At 48.8% G+C, this 23634-nt stretch overlaps 3 protein-coding genes across 3 annotated transcripts in view; 1 reads left to right on the top strand and 2 right to left on the bottom strand.

Moving 5' to 3' along the window:
- LOC140418722 (uncharacterized) overlaps positions 1–23634 on the top strand; it is a 402445-nt gene that overhangs the window by 236583 nt on the left and 142228 nt on the right. The gene's annotated exons all lie outside the window — the stretch shown is intronic.
- LOC140422824 (uncharacterized) overlaps positions 1–23634 on the bottom strand; it is a 94411-nt gene that overhangs the window by 15571 nt on the left and 55206 nt on the right. The window lies entirely within an intron of this gene.
- Positions 9455–21876, bottom strand: LOC140418727 (uncharacterized). Its single transcript, XM_072502319.1, has 2 exons — positions 21601–21876; positions 9455–14755 (listed from the first exon to the last, which is right to left on the bottom strand). Exon 2 carries the CDS (start codon positions 14443–14445, stop codon positions 13423–13425), a length of 1023 nt encoding a protein of 340 aa, XP_072358420.1. The 5' UTR covers positions 14446–14755; positions 21601–21876; the 3' UTR covers positions 9455–13422.

Below are 23634 nucleotides of genomic sequence, written 5' to 3'. Positions count from 1 at the left end.
TTACTGCTCTTATTTAATAATTCATTTAAAATGTTCAGTTCTAAAAGACTGGCAGCTCAGTAATGTAATTCCTATATTTAAAATGGTGGACAGAACATACCCAGGAAATTATGAAACAATTAGCTTCACAGTGGTAAATAATCGAATCCTGAGGAAAGGAGGGAATTTTTAAAATCTGGAAAAGATAAACATAACAATGAATAGTCAATATGGATTTTAAATGTAAAAATCTTGTCTGACCAAAGTTATGTGTCTTGCTGCTTGTGCGTGTGCTGCTTATCATTAGGTGTAAGCAACCTTCCTCTCCAATGTGGATCCTGAGAATTCATTGAGTGATTTGAATGGTACGATTAGAGTCAGAGAGCTTTTCCAGGAGTGAAAGAGGCGCTTTGACCCATCGTGTCTCCACCAGCCATCAAGCACCTATTTACTCTAATCCCATTTTCCAGCACTTAGTCCGTTGCCTTCCATGCAATGGCATTTCAAATGCTCATCTAAATACTTCTTAAATGTTGTGAACATAGAACATAGAACAATACAGCGCAGTACAGGCCCTTCAGCCCACGATGTTGCACCGAAACAAAAGCCATCTAACCTACACTATGCCATTATCATCCATATGTTTATCCAATAAACTTTTAAATGCCCTCAATGTTGGCGAGTTCACTACTGTAGCAGGTAGGGCATTCCATGGCCTCACGACTCTTTGCGTAAAGAACCTACCTCTGACCTCTGTCCTATATCTATTACCCCTCAGTTTAAAGTTATGTCCCCTCGTGCCAGCCATATCCATCCGCGGGAGAAGGCTCTCACTGTCCACCCTATCCAACCCCCTGATCATTTTGTATGCCTCTATTAAGTCTCCTCTTAACCTTCTTCTCTCCAACGAAAACAACCTCAAGTCCATCAGCCTTTCCTCATAAGATTTTCCCTCCATACCAGGCAACATCCTGGTAAATCTCCTCTGCACCCACTCCAAAGCCTCCACGTCCTTCCTATAATGCGGTGACCAGAACTGTACGCAAAAGTCCAAATGCGGCCGTACCAGAGTTCTGCACAACTGCAACATGACCTCCCGACTCCGGAACTCAATCCCTCTACCAATAAAGGCCAACACTCCATAGGCCTTCTTCACAACCCTATCAACCTGGGTGGCAACTTTCAGGGATCGATGTACATGGACACCTAGATCCCTCTGCTCATCCACACTTTCAAGAACTTTACCATTAGCCAAATATTCCGCATTCCTGTTATTCCTTCCAAAGTGAATCACCTCACACTTTTCTACATTAAACTCCATTTGCCACCTCTCAGCCCAGCTCTGAAGCTTATCTATATCCCTCTGTAACCTGCTACATCCTTCCACACTATCGACAACACCACCGACTTTAGTATCGTCTGCAAATTTACTCACCCACCCTTCTGCGCCTTCCTCTAGGTCATTGATAAAAATGACAAACAGCAACGGCCCCAGAACAGATCCTTGTGGTACTCCACTTGTGACTGTACTCCATTCTGAACATTTCCCATCAACCACCACCCTGTGTCTTCTTTCAGCTAGCCAATTTCTGATCCACATCTCGAAATCACCCTCAATCCCCAGCCTCCGTATTTTTTGCAATAGCCTACCGTGGGGAACCTTGTCAAACGCTTTGCTGAAATCCATATACACCACATCAACTGCTCGACCCTCGTCTACCTGTTCAGTCACCTTCTCAAAGAACTCAATAAGGTTTGTGAGGCATGACCTACCCTTCACAAAGCCATGCTGACTATCCCTGATCATATTATTCCTATCTAGATGATTATAAATCTTGTCTCTTATAATCCCCTCCAAGACTTTACCCACTACAGACGTGAGACTCACCGGTCTATAGTTGCCGGGGTTGTCTCTGCTCCCCTTTTTGAACAAAGGGACCACATTTGCTGTCCTCCAGTCCTCTGGCACTATTCCTGTAGCCAATGATGACATAAAAATCAAAGCCAAAGGTCCAGCAATCTCTTCCCTGGCCTCCCAGACAATCCTAGGATAAATCCCATCAGGTCCCGGGGACTTATCTATTTTCAGCCTGTCCAGAATTGCCAACACCTCTTCCCTACGTACCTCAATGCCATCTATTCTATTAGCCTGGGGCTCAGCATTCTCCTCCACGACATTATCTTTTTCCTGAGTGAATACTGACGAAAAATATTCATTTAGTATCTCTTCAGACTCCACACACAATTTCCCATCCCTGTCCTTGACTGGTCCTACTCTTTCCCTAGTCATTCGCTTATTCCTGACATACCTATAGAAAGCTTTTGGGTTTTCCTTGATCCTTCCTGCCAAATACTTCTCATGTCCCCTCCTTGCTCGTCTTAGCTCTCTCTTTAGATCCTTCCTCGCTACCTTGTAACTATCCATCGCCCCAACCAAAACTTCACACTTCATCTTCACATAGGCCTCCTTCTTCCTCTTAACAAGAGATTCCACTTCCTTGGTAAACCACGGTTCCCTCGCTCAACGCCTTCCTCCCTGTCTGACCGGTACATACTTATCAAGAACACGCAGTAGCTGATCCTTGAACAAGCCCCACTTATCCAGTGTGCCCAACACTTGCAGCCTACTTCTCCACCTTATCCCCCCCAAGTCACGTCTAATGGCATCATAATTGCCCTTCCCCCAGCTATAACTCTTGCCCTGCGGTGTATACTTATCCCTTTCCATCATTAACGTAAACGTCACCGAATTGTGGTCACTGTCCCCAAAGTGCTCTCCTACCTCCAAATCCAACACCTGGCCTGGTTCATTACCCAAAACCAAATCCAACGTGGCCTCGCCTCTTGTTGGCCTGTCAACATGTTGTTTCAGGAAACCCTCCTGCACACACTGTACAAAAAACGACCCATTTATTGTACTCGAACTATATCTTTTCCAGTCAATATTTGGAAAGTTAAAGTCTCCCATAATAACTACCCTGTTACTTTCGCTCATATCCAGAATCATCTTCGCCATCCTCTCCTCTACATCCCTAGAACTATTAGGAAGCCTCTAAAAAACTCCCAACAGGGTGACCTCTCCTTTCCTGTTTCTAACTTCAGCCCATACTACCTCGGAAGAAGAGTCCCCATCTAGCATCCTCTCCGCCACCGTAATACTGCTCTTGACTAGCAGCGCCACACCTCCCCCTCTTTTGCCTCCTTCTCTGAGCTTACTAAAACACCTAAACCCCGGAACCTGCAAGATCCATTCCTGTCCCTGCTCTATCCATGGCTCCGAAATGGCCACAACATCGAAGTCCCAGGTACCAACCCATGCTGCCAGTTCCCCTACCTTGTTTCGTATACTCCTGGCATTGAAGTAGACACACTTCAAACCACCTACCTGAACACTGGCCCCCCTCCAACGACGTCAAATCTGTGCTCCTGACCTCTATACTCTCATTCTCCCTTACCCTAAAACTACAATCCAGGTTCCCATGCCCCTGCTGCATTAGTTTAAACCCCCCCAAAGAGCACTAACAAATCTCCCCCCCAGGATATTTGTGCCCCTCAGGTTCAGATGTAGACCATCCTGTCTGTAGAGGTCCCACCTTCCCCAGAAAGAGCCCCAGTTATCCAGAAATCTGAATCCCTCCCGCCTGCACCATCCTTGTAGCCACGTGTTTAAATGCTCTCTCTCCCTATTCCTCATCTCACTATCACGTGGCACGGGCAGCAACCCAGAGATAACAACTCTGTTTGTTCTAGTTCTGAGCTTCCATCCTAGCTCCCTGAAAGCCTGCCTGACATCCTTGTCCCCTTTCCTACCTATGTCGTTAGTGCCAATGTGGACCACGACTTGGGGCTGCTCCCCCTCCCCCCTAAGGACCCGGAAAACACGATCCGAGACATCACGTACCCTTGCACCTGGGAGGCAACATACCAAATGTGAGTCTCTCACGCTCCCACAAAATCTCCTATCTGTGCCCCTGACTATAGAGTCCCCAATTACTAATGCTCTGCTCCTCTCCCCCTTCCCTTCTGAGCAACAGGGACAGACTCCGTGCCAGAGGCCCGTACCCCATGGCTAAGTCCCCATGGTAAGTCCCCCCCCCACAAGTATCCAAAGCGGTATACTTGTTTCTCAGGGGAACGACCGCAGGGGATCCCTGCACTGACTGCTTTTTCCCCAGTCCCTCTTACAGTTACCCATCTATCTCCAATCTTTGGTGTAACTAATTCCCTGAAGCTGCTAGCTATGACCCCTTCTGCCTCCCGAATGATCCGAAGTTCTTCCAACTCCAGCTCCAGTTCCCTAACTCGGTCTTGGAGGAGCTGGAGATGGCAGCACTTCCTGCAGGTAAAATCAGCAATGAAGTTGACATTCTCTACCACACTTTCAGGCAGTGAGTTCCAGATTCCCACCACTCTCTGGGTGAAAAAGTTTTTCTTCGCATCTCCTATAAACCTCCTGCCATTACCCGAAATTTATGCCCCTGCTTATTGACCCCTCCGGTAAGGGGAAAGTTTCCTTCTATGCACAATGGTTATTGACCCTTCTACTCAGGGGAAAGATTCCTTCCTATTCACCCCATCTATTCACCACTAATTCACTCAATAATTTTATACCTCAATCAGGTCCCTCTCAGCCTTCTCTGCTCCAAGGAAAACAACCCCAGCCGATCCAGTCTCTCTTGTTCGCTGAAATACTCCAGCCCAGGCCATCCTGGTGAATCTACTCTGCATCCTCTCAAGTGCAATCACTTCCTTCCAGAACTGCGCACACTACTCCAGCTGTGGTTTAACCAGCATTTTATACAGCTCCATGATAACCTCCCTGCTCTTATATTCTATTCCTCAGTTAATAAAGGCAAGTATTCCATATTCCTTTTTAATCACCCTATCTATCTGGCCTCCTGTCTTCGGGGACCAATGGATATGCCCACCAAGGTCCCTCTGATCCTTTAGGGTCCTACCATTAATTGTTTATTCTCTTGCCTTGTTTGCAGATTCTTTGGCCAGCGTGAAACTGCAGGCTGACGGTGTGCTGTGTAAAATCTGACATTCCACAGGACATGAACAATCTTGTTAAAGCCACAAACAGTTTTCTCCTGGAGTTGAGCTTTCAAAATGATGCTGAGTTTCAGCTGATGAGGGAGATCCGGGCTCAGTCCCGCCCCTCATTAACTCTGATTGGTTGGAGGACCAGCCTTCTCGATTGGTCCTCGAGTCCCGCCTCCTTTTCCAAATGGCCCGGAACTGCCGTCAATCACTCCCCGGGCATGGCGAGCTGGAGCATGCGCAGTGCCTGCAGTAACTCCGGTTGAGGCGGTCGTTCGGAAATTCTCAGTCGATCTGATACCGCCGGGTAAGTCATGAGGGAGGGATGGGGGCGGCGGGTGTGTCCGGCGGCTTCATAAAAACTCCGTTCAGGCTCCAAGCCCCGAATTCGAAGCTCGGATACAGCAGCTCAACCGGTGAAAGCTGCTCGGGATTTTCCCCGACACAGGCCCGGGTGGACGAAGTGTGGGGCAGGGCGCGTGCGCATGAAGCGAGCGCCCTGGCGTTGCCCCGCCTCCCATTCACTCTCATTGGTTGAGGGACCAGCCGCTCTTGTTCGGTCTTCCAGCCCCGCCTCCTCTTCCTATTGGCTCGAACCCGCCGTCAATCAGTCCCCGGGCATTGTGAGCTGGAGCAAACCCTTCACAATCATTATCAGCTCCCTGGTTTGCAGCTGCGGAGCTTCTCCCTCCCTCCCGGGAACAGGCCCAGGTTAACGGGCACCATCCTGCTTCAGACACTGGAGGATGGTTCACATCAGAGGATGGGGGAGGGGGACAAGAAATAAGAGCTTACACTTTGCACTCAAATCAATGAGGACTCTGATCTCCGGCAAGGAAGGAAACCCTGGCAGGTGGGCGGGGAGGATTCACAAACACCCGCTGGAGGCCCCAAACCCCCAATAAGACCCATTGATTTTATTGTCAGTCTGCAGACAGGAGCTGGAGAACTGAACCCAGGCAGAGGAGAGGGAGGGAGAAAACTGGGAGTGGAGGAAAGAAATGGTGCAGATGGTGAGATGGATTTGGATTTCAGCCCAGGGAGGAGGGAGAATGTGTGGGATGGGGATTTACAGCTTTGGGGGAACAAGAGAGGAAAAAATGTTCCAGAGAAATTAGAATTGCCTGTTCAGGCTTTCTGTCCTGGACTGACAGTGATGGCTTTTGTAAACTCCTTTTACAGGGGGTTAGAATTGGAGAAGTTACACATCATAAACTCAATCCAACAGAAAGGTTTGTCTCTTTGTGATTTCTATCCTGCATTGACAGTGAATGGCCTCTCCCCAGTGTGAGTGCGTTGATGTAACAGTAAATCCTTTCTGCTTTTAAAGCTCTTTCCACACTCAGCACATTTAAAAGGTCTCTGATCAGTATGAACAAGTTGGTGTGTCAGGAGGTCTGATGACTGAGTGAATCCCTTCCCACACATGGAGCAAGTGAATGGCCTCTCCCCAGTGTGAGTGCGTTGATGTGTCAGTAAATCCTTTCTGCTTTTAAAGCTCTTTCCACACTCAGCACATTTAAAAGGTCTCTGATCAGTATGAACAAGTTGGTGTCTCAGGAGGTCTGATGACCGAGTGAATCCCTTCCCACACACAGAGCAGGTAAATGGCCTTTCCCCAGTGTGAATACGTTGATGAGTTTCCAATTCAGATGGGTAATTGAATCCCATCCCACAGTCCCCGCATTTCCACGGTTTCTTCATAGTTATCGACATGTTATCAGGTGTAGGTGGGATGCAGATTTGAGGTCACTGTCAGATCAGCCGTGATGTTATTAAATGGTGGAACAGGCTCACGGAGCTGAATGTCCTATAGCTGCTTCTTGATTCCTCTGGTGTGAATGTCCCTATGTCTCTCGAGCTTGGATCATCAGTTGAAGCCTGAGTACGGTGTCTCCCTGATGTAAATGCTGCAATTTAATTTCATGCTGTGTGATTGGTTAAAGCTCAGTTCCAGCTAACTGTGAAAAATTACTTTGATGTCTGTGTCTCGGTGCTTTTCCAATCACAGTGATTTTTGAAATTTTTTCCGAAAGACAAAACAGACCAACATTTCTCCTTCCACGTTGAAAGGCCGGTCCTGATGAATCAAGTGACTCTGTCAGATCTCAACACGATGTTTGCATCTGCAAATGTTCAATGAAAGGAGATTACATTGAAATACTGTGAATATAAAGACACAAACAGGCCATTCTGTCACAGATTCAGGGGCTGTTTAGCACAGGGCTAAATCGCTGGCTTTGAAAGCAGACCAAGGCAGGCCAGCAGCACGGTTCAATTCCCGTACCAGCCTCCCCGAACAGGCGCCGGAATGTGGCGACAAGGGGCTTTTCACAGTAACTTCATTTGAAGCCTACTTGTGACAATAAGCGATTTTCATTTTCAGATTCTGCTGCTGTCAATACTCGGCACACATCTCCGACTGTCACACCTATCAAATCTCAGCCTTTCAGCTGATTTTCGATTCCATTTGCTCTCATGTGCTTGTCCCGTTTCCTTTTGAAAACATCTCAGCACTTTCCTCAACTCCTTTCCATGGTAATGAGTTGCACATTCTGAACCTGTGAAAAATAATTTTGTCCATATTGTCCCCTTGGATTTATTCAGAACTATCTTGTGTTTATAACTTGTTGTTTATTGATGGTCACTGATTTTGGACTCTCTCACATCGCTCCTCTCAAAACTACTGATAATTTTCAAGATTTCTATCAGGCCACCCCTTAATTTGTTGTTTTCGATGGAAAAAGGCCCCTCTCCATTTAATTTTTCCTGAGAGCTGTAATCTCATGTTCCAAAAGTCATCACTGTCAATGCAGGATAGAAATCACAAAGAGACAAACCTTTCTGTTGGATTGAGTTTATGATGTGTAACTTCTGTGAAATAGAATCTTCCTGTTTACTAATTGCTCTATGGCGGCTGTGTTACCCAGAATCCCCCACGCTGCAGAAAGTTCCCGATCAGTGAGTGTACGAGGCCAGTGCGCAGGTGCAGTGTGGGTGTGTGCTCTGAGCATGCTCAGTGTCAGTCATGGTGAGAGAGTGAGGAGGAGCTAGGTTGAACACAACAGTGAGCTGTATCCCTGTGAGAAGGGCATCTCCCAGTCTCTGTTTGACTCTCCTACAGCTTCCTATCATGGTTGAGTTGGACAAGGAACTCTCGTCATTTGAGCTGGAAAAGGCCATTGATTGCTGACCAAACAGCAAGGTGCCCAGCAAGGATGGAATTCCAGCTGAACTGCCCACACACGGAAAGTCCCATCGACTGTCACACCTTCCTGCCCTCCCCTTTTGGGCTGTGAGACTGGTCCACGGAACATGTGTGATGCAATAAAAACTGCAGTGACAGAGGAGACAGCATCAACTACAGGGACATCTCACTCCTTCGAGTCAGGGGAAGACCTTCACTTGGGTGATGTTTAAAAGATTCATCTACTTGCAGACTGAGTTTATCCAGAAGCACAGTGCGGTTTCTGTGCTGACAGATCTACAGTGAACATGATCTTCTCCACACACCAGCTACAAGGGAAGAAAACAATTGGGATTTGACCTAAAGCATTTGTGCTGAGAAAGTGAAATGTTCTAATTACTGAGTGAAAGTAAACCTTTCAGTGCGAATCACAATTTACTGGTACAAATGGAAAAGGCACTAAAATGTTTCAATCTCTGAATATAAACTTCAGCCTTGAAGTTATGTTTCGGAGCTCACAAGCTGTGGGAAGCTTTGTGACTGTTTCCTCTTCCCTTTTGTAAACAAGCAGAGAAGTTAACCCTTTCCCCTGACAGCACGGCAATGATTTGAAATAACGACTTTGCCTTTTAAAGATTTGGGTTCATCCCATTTGTTGGGGTCATATTTCCGGCTGCGGGAATCATCGCGGGCGGGATGAAAATTTGCTGGAACATTTTTTAAATAATAATCTTTAGTCACAAGTAGGCTTACATTAACACAGCAATGAAGTTACTGTGAAAATCCCCTAGTCGCCACATTCCAGCGCCTGTCCGGGTACACAGAGGGAGAATTCAGAATGTCCAAATTACCGAACAGCACGTTTTTCGGGACTTGTGGGAGGAAACCGGAGCACCCGGAGGAAACCCATACAGACACGGTGAGAACATGCAGACTCCGCACAGACAATGACGCAAGCCGGGAATCGAACTTGGACCCTGGTACTGTGAAGCAACAGTGCTAACCACTGTGCTACCGGGCCGCCCCTTTACAGGTCCTTTACCTTGGGCGGGACTTTCCGGTCTGGGCTTAGGGAGTTTGGTAAGGTGGAGGAGTGCGACCGGAAAATCCCACCTGTTATCTTTCAAAATAAAATTCTTGGGAATGGGAAATGAGGGAGTTATCTCCGAGCTGATTGGAAATACCTGGACCTGTTAGCAAAACAGAAGATCCACAGTTAGGGAAGATGCTGGGCATGAAGCACAATGAGAGTTTTGGATACTTTATTTAATACAGAAGCACATTATTCTGATATCACTTAGACATGGGCAGCAAGCAGACTGATCTACAGTATGTACAGTATTTACAACACCTGGGACACGTTAAATCAAAGAATTTAGAATTTACATTGCAGAAGGAGGCCACTCGGCCCATCGACTCATCTCATCAAACCAGTGATAGATTTAGTTTACTGTTCATAATTGTGACTGGGTCACTCACGATTCATACAAAATGCAAATCCCCAGGTTTTTTGACCCACTCCCTCCAGACTTGTTTTCACTCCAAGGGTCTTGACATCTGCCTTAATCTTTATCCAGCCATGTATGTTCAGCTCACACTGCCCAACAACCAGCCTCTCCTGCACTGGGGCACAGGGTTTCCATCACCAAAAATCTGTCCTGGTCCTCGCACATCGACGCTACCACCAAGAAAGCACAACAGCGCCTATACTTCTTCAGGAAACTAAGGAAATTTGGCATGTCCACACTGACTCTTACCAACTTTTACAGATGCACCATAGAAAGCATCCTATCTGGCTGCATCACAGCCTGGTATGGCAACTGCTCGGCCCAAGATCGCAAGAAACGTCAGAGAGTAGTGAACACAGCCCAGTCCATCACACAAACCTGCCTCCCATCCACTGGCTCTATCCACACCTCCCGCTGCCTGGGGAAAGCGGGCAGCATAATTAAAGACCCCTCTCACCCGGCTTATTCACTCTTCCAACTTCTTCGATCGGGCAGGAGATACAAAAGTCTGAGAACACGCACAAACAGATTGAAAACAGCTTCTTCCCCGCTATTACCAGACTCCTAAATGACCCTTTTCTGGACTGACCTGATTAATACTACACTCCTGTATGCTTCACTCAATGCCTTTGTCTATATATTTACATTGTGCACCTTGTGTTGCCATATTATGTATTTTCTTTTTAGTTTACTTTCTTTTCATTTACAAAATGATCTGTTTGAGCTGCTCGCAGAATAATACTTTTCACTGTACCTCGGTACACGTGACAATAAACAAGTCCAATCCATATCGAGGGAGTAATCTGCCTCTCTTGCATTGGTGCTCTGCATTTCCCTCATAACACAGAGGCATAGAAAGGTGACAGCACAAAACAAAGGCACTCAACAAATTGTACCTGTGCCAACTTTCTGCAACAGTCACAATCCCCTGTCATTGGCCCTGAACTCTGTAGATATTTTTCTCCTCAAAAGATACGAACAGATGAGCAAGGAGCTGGAGTTGGCTATTCAGCCCAGTCTGCTCCACCATTTAATAAGCTCATGGCTGATTTGATAGTCACAGATAGTTGTCCAATTATTTTCAAGGCATCAATTGAATCTGCCTCCACCACATTTTCGAGCAGTGCATTCATGCTCCCACACGCAGCACAGAATGTTTTTCTTCACATCATATGACATAGGAACAGAATTAGGCCCATCGGATCGGCTCCGCCATTCAATCATGGCTGATATTTTTCTCATCTCCATTCTCCTGCCTTCTCCCCATAACCGCTGATCCGCTTATTAATCAAGAATCTATCTATCTCCATCTTAAAGACTCTCAGTGATTTGGCCTCCACGGCATTCTGTGGCAAAGAGTTCCACAGATTCACCACCCTCTGGCTGAAGAAATTCCTCCTCATCTGTTTTAATTCCTCATCATCATCTGAGGAAGGAACTGTGCCCTTAAAGCTAGTGAGTCGAAACAAACCTGCTGGACTTTAACCTGGTGTTGTAAGACTTCTTACTCTGTTTTAAAGGATCGCCCTTTAGTGTGAGATTGTGTCCACTGCTTCTACTTTTTCCAACTAGTGGAAACATCTTCTCCATGTCCACTCTACCCAGGCCTTGCAGTATCCCATAAGTTTTAATAAGATTCCCCCATATCCTTCTAAACTCCAACAAGTACAGACCCAGAGTCCTCAACCGTTCCTCATACAAATTCTTAATTCCAGGGATCATTCTTGTAAACCTCCTCTGGACCTTTTCCAAGGCCAACACGTCCTTCTTAGATACGGGGCCCAAAACTGCTCATAATATTCCAAATGGGGTCTGATCAGATCCTTATACAGCCTCAGAATTACATCCCTGGACTTGTATTCTCGCCCTCTTGACATGAATACATTGCATTTGCCTTCCTAACTGCCGACTGAACCTGCACGTTAACCTGAAGAGAATCTTGAACAAGGACTTCCAATTCCCTTTGTGCTTGTGATTTCCTCAGCATTTCCCCATTTAGAAAATAGTTTATGCCTGCTTCGAAAGTCCATAACCTCACACCTTTCCACATTGTATTCCATCTGCCACTTCTTTGCCCACTCTCCTAGCTTTGCTCAGCATTGCTTCTTTTTATAATCACTTTAAATGAATGCCGTCTGTTTATAATCTTGCCCTAAATATGACTTGCTTGATCAAAGGTCAATTGCAGATCCTTAGTTTTAATGTGGGCAAGTGCCTTTCCATTTGAGAACTGTTCAATAAAGTTATTTGAATTATATGTAGCTAGGGCAGCACGTGGAGCAGTGGGACTACAGCGCTGAGGAGCCGGGTTTGAATCCTGGCCCTTGGTCACTGTCCGTGTGGAGTTTGCACATTCTCCACGTGTCTGCATGGGTTTCACCCCCACCACCTAAAGATGTGCAGGTTAGGTGGATTGGCCACGCTAAATTGCCCCTTAATTGGGAAAAAAATAAGAATAACTGGGTACTCTGAATTTATTATTATTTTTAAAAAGGATTATTTGTAGCTTCCCCACCAATCAGTGACCTTATTTTTATCGGGAATTAACTGTCGTGTGTTTCGAACCTCTCCGTATCTAAATTTTCATTCACCATTTTTCTGTCCACCTGACCCAGTCCATGGCTTTCTCCCTCATTGTCTAAAACATATCTGCACCTTTTGTGTAATCCTGGTGCATACATTTAAGTCTAAATCATTGTTATATACTGGAAACTGTGGAGCCCCACTGGAAACAGACATCCAGGCATCATTCAGTCCTGGATGTGACTAACAGTAGCAACAACAGCTGAATCTGAACCCTGCTGTTGCCTGTGAACTTGCTGATGTCTGTTCAGGTTGTTTGACTGAGTGAATCTCCTCCCACACACGGAGCGGTTGAACAGCCTCTCCCAAGTACAGCTCCCACGTTTGGGTGACACAGTAGCACAGTGGTTATGACGAATGTGATATAAAATAGTTACTTTAGGGATATTAGTTACTGTAATGTAGAGATAGGCCAGTCTCATTCTGGTGAGTTCACAGACAAAGGATTTCAGACCGCATGGCAAAGCAAGGAGGAGGTGTGTCCACCATAGGAGGAGAAAAGGATGCTGGGTAATAGGGGCCAGAGGAAGGGATTGGAAGTGAGCCAATCAGAATGTCTGACTAGGTCAGGAGTGGTATAGGATGACCTATGGGAATCGTGTATGTGAAACTTGATACCATTTGAATTGATTTGCAGAGATCCCTTTGTCTCTTTGTTCATTCGCTTTCCGGGGTGTAGGAGACTAGATGTGTGTGTCTTATGCCTCTGTGAAATGAATCAAGCTTGCAAGCTAAATAAAATAACTAATGCTGTACCTGCAAATCCATCTCGACTTTTATTGAGGCCAGACTGACGGGTAAAGAAATTTGGGATTTAACAGTTAGCACATTTGCTTCACAGCTCCAGGGTCCCGGGTTTGATTCCCGGCTTGGGTCACTGTCTGTGCGGTGTCTGCGCATTGTCCCAGTGTCTTCGTGGGTTTCCTCCAGGTGCTCCGGTTTCCCCCCACAGTTCAAAGATGTGCAGGTTAGATGAATTGGCCATGATAAATTGACCTTAGTATCCAAAAAGGTTAGGTGGGGTTATGGGTTAGGTTGGAGGTAAGTTGGCTTAAGTAAGGTGCTCTTTGCAAGGGCCGGTGCACTCGATGGTCCAAATGCCCTCCTTCTGCACTGTAAATTCTATGATTCTGTTTCAGTGTGAACTCGCTGGTGTTTCCGCAGACTTGTTTTTCTTTTAAATCTCTTTTCACATTCAGAACATTTAAAAGGTTTCTGATCAGTGTGAACAAGTTGGTGTGAAGTCAGGTCGGATGACCGAGTGAATTTCTTCTCACACATGGGGCAAGTGTACGGTCTCTCCCCAGTGTGAACTCGCTGGTGTTTCAGAAGGTCGGATGAACATGTGAATCTCTTCCCACACACGGAGCAGGTGAATGGCCTCTCCCCAGTGTGAGTCCGTTGATGTGACATTAAATGCTTTTTACTTTTAAAACTCTTCTCACAGTCAGCACATTTAAAAGGTCTCTGATCAGTGTGAACAAATTGGTGTATCACAAGGTCGGATGAACATGTGAATCTCTTCCCACACACGGAGCAGGTGAATGGCCTCTCCCCAGTGTGAGTGCGTTGATGTATCAGTAAATTATTTCTGCTTTTATAGCTCTTCTCACAGTCAGCACATTTAAACGGTCTCTGGTCAGAGTGAACCTGATGGTGAGTCCGGAGGTTTGACAAATCATTAAATCCCTTCCCACATTCCAGACAGGTGAATGGCATCTCCCCAGTGTGAGTGCGTTGATGTGTCAGTAAATTATTTCTGCTTCTAAAGCTCTTCTCACAGTCAGCACATTTAAAAGGTCTCTGATCAGTATGAACAAGTTGGTGTGTCTGGAGGTGAGATGCACGAATGAATCCCTTCCCACACACGGAGCAGGTGAACGGCCTCTCCCCAGTGTGAGTGCGTTGGTGTGTCAGTAAATAATTTCTGCTTTTAAAGCTCTTCTCACAGTCAGCACATTTAAACGGTCTCTCATCAGTACGAACAAGTTGGTGTGTCAGGAGGTGGGATGACAGAGTGAATCCCTTCCCACACACAGAGCAGATGAACGGCCTTTCCCCAGTGTGAATACGTCGATGAGTTTGCATTTCAGACAGAGAATAGCATCCCATCCCACAGTCCCCACATTTCCACGGTTTCTCCATGGTTATTGACAGGTTACCAGGTGTAGGTGGGATGCAGATTTGCAGTCAGTTGAAGCCTGAGTACGGTGTCTCCCTGATGTAAATGCTGCAATTTAATTTCATGCTGTGTGATTGGTTAAAGCTCAGTTCCAGCTAACTGTGGAAAATTACTTTGATGTCTGTGTCTCGGTGCTTTTCCAATCACAGTGATTTTTGAATTTTCTCCCGAAAGACAAAACAGACAAACATTTCTCCTTCCACGTTGAAAGGCCGGTCCTGATGAATCAAGTGACTGTCAGATCTCAACATGATGTTTACATCTGCAAATATTCTGTAAAAGGAGATTACATTGAATTACTGTGAATATATAAGACACAAACAGGCCATTCTGTCACAAATTCTGCTGCTGTCCTTACTCGGGCCCCACACCTCAGGAAGGACATACTGGCACTGGAGCGGGTTCAGCGGAGATTCACACGGATGATCCCAGGAATGGTAGGCCTAACATACGATGAACGTCTGAGGATCCTGGGATTATATTCATTGGAGTTTAAGAGATTGAGGGGAGATCTAATAGACACTTACAAGATAATGAATGGCTTAGATAGGGTGGATGTAGAGAAGTTGTTTCCATTAGCAGGGGAGACTAGGACCCGGGGGCACAGCCTTAGAATAAAAGGGAGTCACTTTAGAACAGAGATGAGGAGAAATTTCTTCAGCCAGAGAGTGGTGGGTCTGTGGAATTCATTGCCACAGAGGGCGGTGGAGGCCAGGACGTTAGTGTCTTTAAGACAGAAGTTGATAAATTCTTGATTTCTCGAGGAATTAAGGGCTATGGAGAGAGAGCGGGTAAATGGAGTTGAAATCAGCCATGATTGAATGATGGAGTGGACTCGATGGGCCGAATGCCCTTACTGCCACTCCTATGTCTTATGGTCTTATACATCTCCAACTGTCACACCTATCAAATCTCAGCCTTGCAGCTGATTTTCGATTCCATTTTCTCTCATGTGCTTGTCCCGTTTCCTTTTGAAAACATCTCAGCAGTTTCCTCAACTCCTTCCCATGGTAATGAGTTGCACATTCTGAACATGTGATAAAAAATTTGTCCAAATTGCCCCCTTGGATTTATTCGTAACTATCTTGTAATTATGACTTGTTGTTTATTAATGGTCACTGATTTTGGACTCTCTCACATCGACCCCTCTCAAAAGTACTGATAATTTTAAAGAACTGATAATTTTAAAGATTTCTATCAGGCCACCGCTTAATTGGTTGTTTTCAATAGAAAAAAGGCCCCTCTCCATTTAATCTTTCCTGAGAGCTGTAATCTCATGTTACAAAAGTCATCACTGTCAATGCAGGATAGAAATCAACCTTTCTGTTGGATTGAGTTTTGTGGTAGTATGTATTAGGGGTCATGTGGGACTGGAAGCCCTAATGTCATTGGCTGACGGATCCCGGGTCCTGGTTGGCCGTTGAGCTCTAGCTCCGCCCTGAAGGCGGAGTATAAGAAGCCGGAGTCCTCCCCCGCAGGCCATTCTACTATCGAGCTGCGGGGGAACAGACATGCTTAATAAAGCCTCATCGACTTCACTCTATTCGTCTCACGGAGTCTTTGTGCGCTACAATTTATTAAGCGTGCCTAAAAAAAAAAAGGACTATGGAGCTCAGGATCATCCCGGAATGCCTGAGGATCAGCCCCCACGCAGTGAACGCGGCAGCAGCCTTCAAGCACTGGCAGACTTGTTTCGAGGCCTACCTCAGAACGGCCACCGGCCGGGTCACAGAAGACCAAAAACTACAGGTCCTGCACTCGAGGGTGAGCACGGAGATCTTCTCCCTCATCGAAGACTCGGAGGATTTCCAGACGGCGTTTGCAGCACTGAAAAGTCTCGATGTCCGCCCAGTTAACCAAATCTACGCTCGCTACCAGCTCGCGACGAGACGGCAAGGTCCCGGAGAATCGATGGACGAATTCTACGCCGCGCTGCTGATTTTGGGACGAACCTGCAGCTGCCCTTCGGTGAACGCAAATGAACACACGGACATGTTAATGCGCGATGCTTTTGTGGCAGGTATGAATTCCTCCCAAATCCGCCAAAGACTTCTAGAAAGAGAGTCGCTAGGACTCTCAGAGGCCCGGGCCCTAGCAGCCTCCCTAGACGTGGCCGCGCGTAATACCCGCGCCTACGGCCCCGGCCGCGCAGCAGCCCATTGGGCTCCGTACGTACCCGTTGCGACAAACCCACCCCCCACCCCCCCCGGACACCCCACAGGCTTGCGCGGTCCAAACGCCAAGTCGCACCGGGGGCGCCCGCTGCTATTTCTGCGGCCAGGCGAAACACCCCCGGCAGCGCTGCCCGGCCCGCGCAGCGATCTGCAAGAGCTGCAGGAAAAAGGGCCATTTCGCGGTTGTGTGCCGGTCCCGTGAGGTCGCCGCTGTCCCGGGAGAACAGGGAGCCCTGCAAGCCGTTTACGCTCCCCACCCGCAGGCGCAGCCGCTCTGGGTCCCGACCACCGCGGTCCCGGGAGAACAGGGAGCCCTGCACGCCGCTTACGATCCCCAACCCCCCCCCCCCCGCGCACCCCATGTATGACCCGCCGGCGCTACCACTTTGGGTCCCGACCACCACTCCCCACGGAGAAGAGGGAGTTCTGGCCGTCTCTAACGCCCCCCTAATATCCCCCCCCCCCCGCGCCCCACGTCTGACCCGCCGGCGCTACCAACTTGGGTCCCGACCACCGCTGTCCCCGGAGATGAGGGAGCCCCGTGCGGTCCTAACGCTCTCCAACCCCCCCAGCGCCCCATGTGCGACCTGCAGACGCCGCCATTTTGGGTCCCGACCACCACGAGGGGAGGAAGGGCGCCGCCATCTTGGACCACCCCAAACCTCTACGACGCGTGGGGGTGGCCATTTTGTCCACCCCCGCCGCCATCTGCGATGTATGGGGGCGGCCATTTTGTCCACCCCCCCCGCCATCTGCGATGTATGGGGGCGGCCATTTTGTTCATCCCCGACGCCATCTTGGACGGCAACAACAGACCCCACTCCACTACTACAACCACGTCTCGCTTCAATTACGCTCGATCAAGCTCGGCCCCGGACACTCCAGACGACGACGACAACGGTGCTAATAAACGGCCACGAGACACCATGCCTAGTCGACTCCGGGAGCACGGAGAGCTTTATCCACCCCGACACGGTAAGACGCTGTTCCTTGACCACCTATACCAGCGCACAAAAGATTTCCCTAGCTGCAGGATCCCACTCCGTACAGATCCAAGGATTCTGCATAGTTACCCTAACGGTGCAGGGGAGGGAGTTCAAAAACTACAAACTAAACGTCCTTCCCCAACTCTGCGCCCCCACCTTACTGGGATTAGATTTCCAATGCAATCTACAGAGCCTTACGTTCAAATTCGGCGGCCCAATACCCCCACTCACTATCTGCGGCCTCGCAACCCTCAAGGTGCAACCCCCGTCCTTGTTTGCGAACCTCACCCCGGATTGCAAACCCGTCGCCACTAGGAGCAGACGGTACAGCGCCCAGGACCGGACCTTCATTCGGTCCGAAGTCCAGCGGCTACTAAAGGAGGGCATAATCCAGGCCAGCAATAGTCCCTGGAGAGCGCAGGTGGTAGTAGTGAAGACAGGGGAGAAACAAAGGATGGTCATAGACTATAGCCAGACCATCAACAGGTACACACAACTAGACGCGTACCCTCGCCCCCGCATATCCGACATGGTCAATCGGATTGCCCAATATAAAGTCTTCTCCACCGTGGACCTCAAGTCCGCCTACCATCAGCTCCCCATCCGCCCAAGTGACCGCAAGTACACAGCCTTCGAGGCAGACGGGCAATTATACCATTTCCTAAGGGTCCCATTTGGCGTCACAAACGGGGTCTCGGTCTTCCAACGGGAGATGGACCGAATGGTTGATCAACATGGGTTGCGGGCCACGTTCCCGTATCTCGACAATGTAACCATCTGCGGCCACGACCAGCAGGACCACGACGCCAACCTCCAAAAATTCCTCCAGACTGCCAAAGCCTTGAACCTCACGTACGAGGACAAGTGCGTTTTTAGCACCAATCGGCTAGCCATTCTGGGCTACGTAGTGCGCAATGGGATAATAGGCCCCGACCCCGAACGTATGCGCGCCCTCATGGAATTTCCCCTCCCGCACTGCTCCAAAGCCCTGGGGTTTTTTTCATACTACGCCCAGTGGGTCCCCCAGTACGCAGACAAGGCCCGCCCCCTAATACAGACCACTACCTTCCCTCTGTCGACAGAGGCTTGCCAGGCCTTCAGCCGCATCAAAGCGGATATCGCAAAGGCCACGATGCGCGCCATCGACGAGTCCCTCCCCTTCCAGGTCGAGAGCGACGCCTCAGACGTAGCTCTAGCAACCACCCTTAACCAAGCGGGCAGACCCGTGGCCTTTTTCTCCCGGACCCTCCACGCCTCAGAAATCCGCCACTCCTCAGTGGAAAAGGAAGCCCAAGCCATAGTGGAAGCTGTGCGACATTGGAGGCATTACCTGGCCGGCAGGAGATTCACTCTCCTCACTGACCAACGGTCGGTAGCCTTCATGTTCGATAATGCACTGCGGGGCAAAATCAAAAACGACAAGATCTTAAGGTGGAGGATCGAGCTCTCCACCTTCAACTACGAGATTTTGTATCGTCCCGGAAAGCTGAACGAGCCGTCCGATGCCCTATCCTGCGGCACATGTGCCAACGCACAAATTAACCGCCTCCAAACCCTCCACGAGGACCTCTGCCACCCGGGGGTCACTCGGTTTTTCCACTTTATCAAGTCCCGCAACCTCCCATACTCTTTAGAGGATGTCCGTACAGTCACAAGGGACTGCCACATCTGCGCGGAATGCAAACCGCAATTTTTCAGTCCGGATGGTGCGCACCTGATTAAGGCTTCCCGCCCCTTTGAACGCCTTAGTCTCGATTTCAAAGGGCCCCTCCCCTCCACCGACCGCAACACATACTTTCTTAATGTGGTGGACGAATACTCCCGCTTCCCATTCGCCATTCCCTGCTCTGACATGACCGCGGCCACAGTCATTAAAGCCCTGAACACCATCTTCACACTGTTCGGTTGCCCCGCATACGTCCACAGCGACAGGGGGTCCTCTTTCATGAGTGACGAGCTGCGCCAGTTCCTGCTCAGCAAGGGCATAGCCTCGAGCAGGACGACCAGCTACAACCCCGGGGGAACGGGCAAGTAGAGAGGGAGAACGGCACGGTCTGGAAGACCGTCCTACTGGCCCTACGGTCCAGGGACCTCCCAGTTTCACGGTGGCAGGAGGTCCTCCCGGACGCTCTCCACTCCATCCGGTCGCTATTATGTACGAGCACTAATCAAACGCCTCATGAGCGTCTCCTTGTCTTCCCTAGGAGGTCCTCCTCTGGAACGTCGCTGCCGACCTGGCTGGCGGCCCCAGGACCCATCTTGCTCCGAAAGCATGTGCGGGCACATAAGGCGGACCCGTTGGTCGAAAGGGTTCACCTCCTCCACGCGAACCCGCAGTACGCTTACGTGGAGTACCCCGATGGCCGACAGGACACGGTCTCCCTGCGGGATCTGGCGCCCGCCGGCAACACACACCCCCCCCCCGACACCATTCACCCAACCCCCCCCCTTCCTGCCACCGCCGCACCCCGCGACCGCCCACTTCCCAGGAGGATCGGTTCCCCTCCCCTCAGGCCCGACCAAGAATAAAGCCCAAGCGGAAACCGTAAGGATCCCGGAGACGACAACACCGGTACAAGCACCACCACCACCGGGGCCGCGGCGATCGACACGGACGACCAGACCGCCCGACCGACTCGTGGCGTCGATCTAAATCAATGTATGGACTTTTCACAAGAACATTTTGCTTTTCTCCCGATACCTTCTGTAAATAGTTGAAACAGGACAAAATTGTACAATACTGTATTGCCATGTGACTGTTTTTTCCTCCCAGGACCAGCCCTGTAAACCCTTACCACCATACGAAGCATCACCCCGCCGGGTTCATTTTTGACAAGGATTGAGTTTTGTGATAGTATGTATTAGGGGTCATGTGGGACTGGAAGCCCTAATGTCATTGGCTGACAGATCCCGGGTCCTGGTTGGCCGTTGACCTCTAGCTCCGTCCTGAAGGCGGAGTATAAGAAGCCGGAGTCCTCCCCCGCAGGCCATTCTACTATTGAGCTGCGGGGGAACAGACACGCTTAATAAAGCCTCATCGACTTCACTCTATTCGTCTCACGGAGTCTTTGTGCACTACAAGTTTATGATGTGTAACTTCTCCAATTCTAACCCCCTGTAAAAGGAGTTTACAATAGTGTACAACAGGCAATTCTAGTTTCTCTGGAACATTTTTTCCTCTCTTGTTCCCCCAAAGCTGGAAATCCCCATCCCACACAGTCTCCCTCCTCCCTGGGCTGAAATCCAAACCCATCTCACCATCGGCACCATTTCTTTCCTCCACTCCCAGTTTTCTTCCTCCCTCTCCTCTGCCTGGGTTCAGTTCTCCAGCTCCTGTCTGCAGACTGACAATAAAATCAATGGGTCCTATTGGGGGCTTGGGGCCTCCAGCGGGTGTTTGTGAATCCTCCCCGCCCACCTGCCAGGGTTTCCTTCCTTGCCAGAGATGAGTCCTCATTGATTTGAGTAAAAAGTGGAAGCTCTTATTTCTTATCGCCCCTCCCCCATCCTCTGATGTGAACCATCCTCCAGTGTCTGAAGCAGGATGGTGCCCGTTAACCTGGGCCTGTTCCCGGGAGGGAGAAGCTCCGCAGCTGCAAACCAGGGAGCTGACAATGATGGTGAAGGGTTTGCTCCAGCTCACAATGCCCGGGGACTGATTGACGGCAGGTTCGGACCAATCGGGAGAGGAGGCGTGGCTGAGGGACCGAAAGAGAGCGGCTGGTCCTCCAACCAACCAGAATGAATGGGAGGCGGGGCAACGCAGGGGCGCTCGCTCCGTGCGCATGCGCCCTGCCCCACACTTCGTCCACCCAGGCCTGTGTTGGGGAAAAGCCCGAGCAGCTTTCGCCGGTTCAGCTGCTGTATCCGAGCTTCGTATTCGGGGCTTGGAGCCTGAACGGAGTTTTTATGAAGCCGCCGGCACATCCGCCGCCTCAATCCCTCCCTCATGACTTACCCGGCGGTAGCAGATCGGACTGAGAATTTCCGCACAACCGTCTCAACCGGAGCTACTCCAGGCACTGCGCATGCTCCAGCCCACCATGCCCTGGGAGTGATTGACGGCAGCTCCGGGCCATTTGGAGTAGGGGGCGGGACTGGAGAACAGAGCGGGAGCAGCTGGTCCCCCAACCAATCGGAGTGAATGAGGGGCGGGGCTCAGCCCGGATCTCCCTCATTGGCTGAAAGTCTGCATCATTTTGAAAGTTGATTTGTCTCAACTCCAGGAGAAAACTGGAGCTTTGTATTTGTGGCTTTAAACAGATTCTTCATGTTGTTCCAGGAAAGTGGGGCCTGTGGAATGTCAGGTTTTACACAGCACACCGTCAGCCTGCAGTTTCGCGCTGGGTAAAGAATCTGCAAACAAGGCAAGAGAATAAACAATTAATGGTCGGACCCTAGAGGATCAGAGGGACCTTGGTGGGCATATCCATCGGTCCTTGAAGACAGGAGGACAGGTAGATAGGGGGATTAAAAAGCAATATGGAATCCTTGCCTTTATTAACTGAGGCATAGACTATAAGAGCAGGGAGGTTATGATGGGGCTGTAAAAAATGCTGGTTAAACCACAGCTGGAGTAGTGTGTGCAGTTCTGGAAGGAAGTGATTGCAATTGAGAGGATGCAGAGTAGATTCACCAGGATGGCCTGGGCTGGAGTATTTCAGCAAGCAAGAGAGACTGGATCGGCTGGGATTGTTTTCCTTGGAGCAGAGAAGGCTGAGGGGGACCTGATTGAGGTATATAAAATTATTGAGTGAATTAGTGGTGAATAGATGGGATGAATAGGAAGGAATCTTTCCTCTGAGTGGAAGGGTCAATAACCAGTGGGCATAGAAGGGAACTTTCCCCTGACCGGAGGGGTCAATAAGCAGGTGCATAGATTTCAGGTAATGGCAGGAGGTTTATAGGAGATGCGAAGAAAAACTTCTTCACCCAGAGGGTGGTGGGAATCTGGAACTCACTGTCTGAAAGTGTGGTAGAGAATGTAAACTTCACAACATTTAAGAAGTATTTAGATGAGCATTTGAAATGCCATTGCATGGAAGGCTACGGACTAAGTGCTGGAAAATGGGATTAGAGTAAATAGGTGCTTGATGGCTGGTGGAGACCCGATGGGTCAAAGCGCCTCTTTCACTCCTGGAAAAACTCTCTGACTCAAATCGTACCATTCAAATCAATGGAATTCTCAGGAACCACATTGGGGAGGAAGGTTGCTTACACCTAATGATAAGCAGCACACGCACAAGCAGCAAGACACATAACTTTGGTCAGACAAGATTTTCCCATTTGAAATCCATATTGACTATTCATTGTTATGTTTATCTTTTCCAGATTTTAAAAGTTCCCTCCTTTACTCAGGATTTGATTATTTACCAATGTGCAGCTAATTGTTTCATAATTTCCTGGGCATGTTCTGGCCACCATTTTAATTATAGGAATTACATTACTGAGCTGCCAGTCTTTTAGAACTGAACCTTTTTAATGAATTATTAAATTTGAGCAGTAATGTCCCTCCCTGCGAATCTTTTAAAATACATGGATGTAATCCATTCAGATCAGGGGCTTTATCCCCTTTGAGTTTGATTAGTGCAATCAATAATCACCTTATCATTCAATGTCCTGTTGACCTGTTCTCTCTCCCTGGGAAACAATGATGCAAAGTAATTATTTAATATTTCTGTTATTTCTCCATCGTTCCTGGTGATCTTCTCCTGTCTGAACCTTAATGCTCCCTCAATGCTCCTTCATGCTTCACAGCACCAGGGTCCCAGTTCGATTCCCGGCTTGGGTCGCTGTCTGTGCGGAGTCTGCATGTTCTCCCTGTGTCTGTGTGGGTTCCCTCCGGGTGCTCCGGTTTCCTTCCACAAGTCCCGAAAGACGTGCTGTTAGGCAATTTGGACATTCTGAATTCTCCCTCAGTGTACCCGAACAGGCACCAAAATGTGGTGATGAGGGGCATTTCACAGTAACTTCATTGCAGTGTTAATTTAAG

This window comes from Scyliorhinus torazame, chromosome 5 (assembly GCF_047496885.1).
Source record: "Scyliorhinus torazame isolate Kashiwa2021f chromosome 5, sScyTor2.1, whole genome shotgun sequence".
Taxonomy (NCBI): domain Eukaryota; kingdom Metazoa; phylum Chordata; class Chondrichthyes; order Carcharhiniformes; family Scyliorhinidae; genus Scyliorhinus; species Scyliorhinus torazame.
The sequence above is the reverse complement of the archived record's forward strand: the minus strand, read 5'-3'. Positions and strand labels throughout refer to the sequence as shown.

Excerpts from the sequence above, each read along its gene's own strand:
- LOC140418727 (XM_072502319.1), bottom strand. The coding sequence starts at position 14,445 with ATGGAGAAACCGTGGAAATGTGGGGACTGTGGGATGGGATGCTATTCT.